Consider the following 6,103-nt stretch of genomic DNA (forward strand, 5'->3'; position numbering starts at 1 on the left):
CTTACCAAAATCCCTTTCCATAATTGTTTAATGCCACTACAGACCATTCTTAATTCAACAAGTTTGTTTGGTTGAAAACTAGTTGTGATGTAATTTAAAGGATATCCATGCCAATTTGTAATGTGTAACTCATTAGAAAGATAGTTGAGACCATGCGGAAGTTGCACATTACATCTAATGAGGTCTTTTGGAGGTTGCACGTTTGAGAATGCTTTCCCAATTTTAAGAAATCTCAATTTTTCATCTTTGAAAATGCTTCAGCATTCAATTGTTCCTCTTTATGAACAAGTATTATTAGGGCTATGCCTTCAACTACCTCTATTCCCTAATAACAAAAAATAATAAAATTAGAATAATTGGCAATTTCTTAGAAAAACTATAAGAATATATGTATTTCTATGTTCAAGTTTAGACTAGTCAACTTACAGTATTATTTTTCAGTACATGATGAACATCCTCATAGAGCCACAACCTACTATGCCCACCAGGCTCTTTAGGGGATTCACGAAGAACAATTTCTTGACCCATTTTTTGTCGCAAATCATGCATCCAAAGATTTCTATCTTCATCAATAGTTATGAGAGATTTTTCCATAAGAACACCAATATTGTAGTTCGGATAGTAACCAAAACCTTTTAGTATATCTCTAACGCAATCATTGCTCTCTCCTTTGAAAAAACATGCAATATCAAAAACAATTTTTGCTACGTATCTGTTAGCCCATTATAACTTATTTGAAGTATATCCAAAATGTTTTCATTAGGTTCTACTTTTAGTTTTTGTAAGACATTTTCCCATTCATTAATCTTCTTATCAAACAAAGAAGAACCTAAAATTTTAAGAGCTAAAGGAAGGCCTTTGGCATAACGAATAAATTTCTTAGACAAATCCATATAGTTTTCTTTAGGACGAGGTTTCTTAAAAGCTCTCCAACTAAAAAGCTGCAAGGCATCATCTTTATTCAACCCCTTAATTGTATATATATCTCACACCGCATCTTCTCAACAAATGGCTATCTCTACTAGTTACAATGATTTTACTCCCTAGACCAAACCAATCATGCCTCACAGCTAATGCTTTTAGTTGTTCATTTCCATCCACATCATTGAGGACAATCAAAACCTTTTTATTATGTAGTATAGTCCCTATAACATTGATTCCCTCATAAAAATTCCATATATCTATTTCGCTTTCCACGAGGATCGTAGATAGAAGCTACTTTTGTAAAAAAACCAAACCTTGATTTTTAGTTTTTTTCTTTAACATCTATTTCGCTTTCCACGAGGATCGTAGATAGAAGCTACTTTTGTAAAAAAACCAAACCTTGATTTTTAGTTTTTTTCTTTAACATTTACAATAAAGCTACTAGCTTCAAAATTACTAGAAATTCTTTTATAAATTTCTTTTGCAAGAGTCGTTTTGCCCATTCCACCCATCCCGCAAATCCCAACAAAGCGAACATCACCTATTCCTTCACCTAAATATAAATCCAAAACTTCCTTCACATGGGGGTCTATTCCAACAAGTTCCTCGCAAACACTCAGGAATTCACGATTCAACTCACTAAATATCTTTATGAGGATTTCATGGATAACTATTGAGTCATGCCTGTAAACAAGAGAGCTGAACAATAATTTTGTTGAGATAGAGTAAAGTCACATTTAGAGACAAAACATTCAACATAGGTACAATCTTAGCTATGTTCACTAGTAAAAGGAATCTTTCAAAAGTGTAAAATAAGACATCTTGGACATTCTAACTTGCTTATTAGAACAATTCTCAAGGAAACTAAAACTATTAAAAGGAGGCAGACATTATAGATTCGACAAGTCATTTGTAGAGTGTGGATTAACCAATTTTGTGTCTATGTTTGTCCATGTTGGGTGATTTAGTAAGTGACTACCATGTGGTTCTTCGACCAAAGTCCAATTTGAGCTTATAATTTCCTAATTTTGTAATATGGATGGAACAAAGAAATTAATGATGGATAGAATTATTCTAAAAGAAATTCTTACTTTTCCTTTAAATCCCATCTAGCGAGATCACCAATTTTTGTCAAAGCAGCTTTCCACGTTTGCACATTCCCTATGTTATCTTGAAGGTGCTCTTCATGTTTAGCAAAGGCATTTGCAAAAGTCCCCCTTTGATGACATACGTCATTTGGAGCTATATAGTAGAAAACTGGCAGAACTATCAACCCCATCATCTCCATACACTCAACAATCTTTGCTAGTTCAATCAAGCACCACCTTGAAGAGGCATAGTCTTTTGAGAGAATAACGATAGCAACTCTTGATTCTTCTATTGCTTTCAAGAGTTCTAAAGTATTGATTGCTCCCTACTTGAGTTTTTCATCAACCCTAACAATGGATATGCCCTTTTGTTTCAAACCAACATATAGATCATATGTAAAATAAGTGTTCTCACCTTAGAAACTGTGAAACACATCATGTGCCCACCTAGGGGTAGAAGAAGAAGATGGTAATGATGAAGTAAAAGCCATGAGAGAAATGGATGAGCTTGAACAGTGAGCATTTAGTTTACAGAAACAGAAAATTGTAGGTGTGACTAAAGAAAGCCTGTTGAAATAACGCTGGGTAGTAGAGTGGACTGTAGCTAAGTGTGACTATCGGCCCATGAGTTGTACCATTCCACCTCAAAACCAATTAGTGATGAGGAAGGCACACTCAAATCTTTTATGGCATTCAACATCACACCATGAGGGCCTGTTTTTAGAGTGGTGGTAGGGAGTCAAATTGTGGTCCCCCTAACAATCCCTCCCCCACAATGATAATCTTGTGACTCGAACCTATGACCTTGGCTCTTATACCATTTATCGGACCGTGTGCTGTGTCATTCCACCTCAAAATCAATTGGTGATGAGGAAGGCACACTCAAATCTTTTATGACATTTGATATCACACTATGCGGGCCTGTTTTTAGAGTGGTTGTAGAGAGTCAAATTGTGGTCTCCCAACAGTGACATATTAATGTTCCGGCATTCATGAATCATGAGTTAACAATTCATTTTCTATGTGCAAGTGGCCCTCCTCATCTTCCAGGTATCTTCCTAGCCCAACAAGTACGTAAATTTAAAAGTGTAAATTGTTAAACTATATTATTTGGTTTTTAATAAGGGACAGACATATGGAATTTCTGTGCATTGCATGTGGTGGGTTTGTGAGAGTGAGAAGATGCACGGTATTGGTGGGGTTCGTGTACGACTCTTTTCTTTCTTTATTTATTTTTTTATTGGCTAAATGAACGACTCTTTATACTCTTTATTGAAAGAGTGAATGTCTTTTTGTCCCAACTAAGAAGGTTGTTGATTGCAAAGTTTTTCAATTTATCCAAACAATGAAGATCAAGAAGATGCTTGGTCACAAAACCCTACGGTGCACATACACAGCAACTTCTTCAAGAGAAAGAGATGAACTAGGGTAAGAACTTCGTCTCCGGTCACAATTTTCTTGAACAGAGTTTGCTCAAAACTTGTGTAACTTGTGAACACTTTAACGGCCCTTAAACTAATCCTTTTATATGTCTAGTTTTAGGAGAAAAGAAGGCCCAAAGACATATTCACGGATCCCAAGAAAATCATATTGAAATTCTGAAAATCTTAAACCTCGACAGATAGTAGGAGTCGATCAACTGTCGAGCAGGTGTCGAGCACACCGAATGAAGAACAGCTTCCTTAAGCTCGATAGATGCAGCTGTCGACCAGCTGTCGAGCTTTAATGATTTTGCACTCTGAACTTGTTTTCTTGAACAGACTTGAAAGTTTCAATACTTGATCTTGAAACAAGGTTTCTTGAAGTATTTAAAACATCCTAAATCTACCCAATTATAAGTAAAGTGCGTTTTGTCAAAGGATAAGCCAATTACATAAAATCATGACATATGTTCTTAATAAGTGAAACACATATGTCCTAACAATACGTACTCTATTTTTCAATATACTTGTTATATTTGAAATGTTTTGGGACTTTTCTGATTGTCTCTCTGTCTCTCCCTCTCTTTCTGTTTACATTAGTAGTGTCTATGGCACCAAAACGTAAGTCTACTCCATCTCGGAACCCTCTTTGTTCTAGAACTTCTTCATCTTCTGATTCTACTCCTATCTCTCTTTGGTTCCGTGATGATGATGCCCACAAGGCATTCTCGGAGAACTTTTCTAGACGCGGCATTCATTTGGAATGCCAAGTCATTCTAGCAAACTTCACCGACACCGACCTTCCCGATGTCATTCACAGTTAGGGATGGGAGTCACTATGTGACAACCCAGTCACCCGTCCTCTCGTGCTTATCCAGGAGTTTTACTCCAACATGCACGGGATTGATCGTTCAATATCTCTTTTCTTCACTTGCGTCCTAGGTACGCACATTCTTGTCACATCGCAGCTTGTTGTAGATGTGCTTCGAGTTCCTAAGGTGGAGTTTCCTGACTACCCTGGTTGTGAAGGTCTGCGGACTATATCCAAGGATGAGCTCAAATCCGCTTTTTGTGAGCGTCCTTCCGAGTGGGGTGAGCACCAGTTCACTTACTGTTCGGGCTTTGCAAAAGGCCCATGGTTTTTAAACATGGTGATGACCTTTGTACTCTATCCTCTCTCTCATTATAACTCCATTAAAGAGCCTCGTGCTTGATTTTTGTTGTCCCTTCTTGAGCATCTTACTATTGATTTCCCTTCTCATTTTATTCTTTCCATTATAGATGTTCATCTAAATTCAACGTCCCATGATAAGCTCATCTTTCCTTCCGCTATCACGAGGATATTATGCCATTTTTCTGTCCCTTTTCTTGTGTCCAACCACTTCACTCATATTTGTGCCATAGACGCCGCTACCATAAAACATAGCGAGGCGCAATTTAGATCGTGACGGACGGATTCAGCAGCTCCCACCCATCCGGTTCCATCTCGATCTGCACGATCCACATCCGCTTCCTCCTCTTCCACGAGCGATGTGTCACTAGGAGACATCATGGCGTAGTTTCAGCGCATGGATGCTCGCCTAGATACACTCTCTACAGAATTGTATCAGGCGAACGTCCATGTTGGCTACATTGCTAGACGGTAGGCGACTATGGGTAGTTTTGCTCCTGAGGCTTCTCCTCCACCACCTCCTCCAATGGCTTCTGATTCTGAGGCTGAGGATGATGATGATGATGGTGATGACAATGATGCTTCCGATGATGATGATGGAGATGTTAGCTCTACCGATGAAATGTCTACTTGACATTCTTACCCTTTGTCACTCATGCCAAAAATGGGGAGTAGTAGAGTTAGTACAAGACATTGTTAGTATAGGACATATTTGTTAGGGGGAGTGTTGATATCTTGAGAGATGTAGTGAGGATTTTATGTATCTTTTCTTTTCTTTCTTTTATGGATACATTGTTCTTGTACTTTAGGTCTTATGACCATTTATTGACATGCATTGTACTTATTCTTCTCTATATGTGGATGTATGTTTTTCTTTCACTTACCCCTTACATGTGTTGTTTCTTTTCTCTCTTTATGCATATGCTTCTTATTACTTGTATGCAATCTATTATTTCTGTTTCACACAAAGATGCCTTGATGAGTTTTGTTTCAAGTGTTTCAGAAATACAGGTTGTTAAAGTCTACTTGCCATAAACTCTCTTCTTGCAAAGTTTTTCAAGAGTTTGTGTTAGGATAGATTTTATTGTATTCAACAAGTGAGTATGAGTAGAGTGATTTATGACTTCTCTTATATGTTCATTTGTTTGTTGTGGTTTTGTCACGGATTGCCAAAGGGGGAGATTGTTAGGACATATGTGATTCACTTGTTAGAAACATATGTCACTATTTTATGTAATTGGCTAATCCTTTGACAAAACGCACTTTACTTGTAATTGGGTAGATCTAGGTGTTTTTAATACTTCAAGAAACTATGTTTCAAGATCAAGTGTTAAAGTCATCAAATTTATCCAAGAAACAAGCTGAGAAGTACAAATTCATTAAATCTCGACAGCTAGCATGTGTCGATGTTTAAGAAGCTATTCAGCCCGTGTGCTTGACACCTTCTCGACAGCTCCCATCTGTCGAGGTTTAAGAAAAAAACAGATTTTCTATTCTGT

At 37.3% G+C, this 6,103-nt stretch overlaps 1 protein-coding gene across 1 annotated transcript; it reads right to left on the reverse strand.

Moving 5' to 3' along the window:
• Nucleotides 1-232: 232 nt before the first annotated feature.
• On the reverse strand, nt 233-4,985 carry LOC115961985 (putative disease resistance protein At4g11170). The gene is made up of 6 exons (XM_031080865.1): nt 4,887-4,985; nt 2,016-2,338; nt 1,382-1,623; nt 1,064-1,145; nt 427-712; nt 233-325 (listed from the first exon to the last, which is right to left on the reverse strand). The coding sequence occupies exons 1-6, from the start codon at nt 4,983-4,985 to the stop codon at nt 233-235; spliced, it is 1,125 nt and encodes a 374-aa protein (XP_030936725.1).
• Between the last annotated feature and the right edge of the window lie 1,118 nt (nt 4,986-6,103).

The sequence above is a fragment of the Quercus lobata genome, chromosome 9 (assembly GCF_001633185.2).
Source record: "Quercus lobata isolate SW786 chromosome 9, ValleyOak3.0 Primary Assembly, whole genome shotgun sequence".
In the NCBI taxonomy this organism is placed as follows: domain Eukaryota; kingdom Viridiplantae; phylum Streptophyta; class Magnoliopsida; order Fagales; family Fagaceae; genus Quercus; species Quercus lobata.

Coding starts and splice junctions, on each gene's coding strand:
- LOC115961985 (XM_031080865.1), bottom strand. CDS start 4,985: ATGATGTCTCCTAGTGACACATCGCTCGTGGAAGAGGAGGAAGCGGAT. Junction 2,339..4,886: donor GGGTGGGAGCTGCTGAATCC/GTCCGTCACGAT, acceptor AAACTCAAGTAG/GGAGCAATCAATACTTTAGA. Junction 1,146..1,381: donor AATTTATAAAAGAATTTCTA/GTAATTTTGAAG, acceptor TCAATGTTATAG/GGACTATACTACATAATAAA.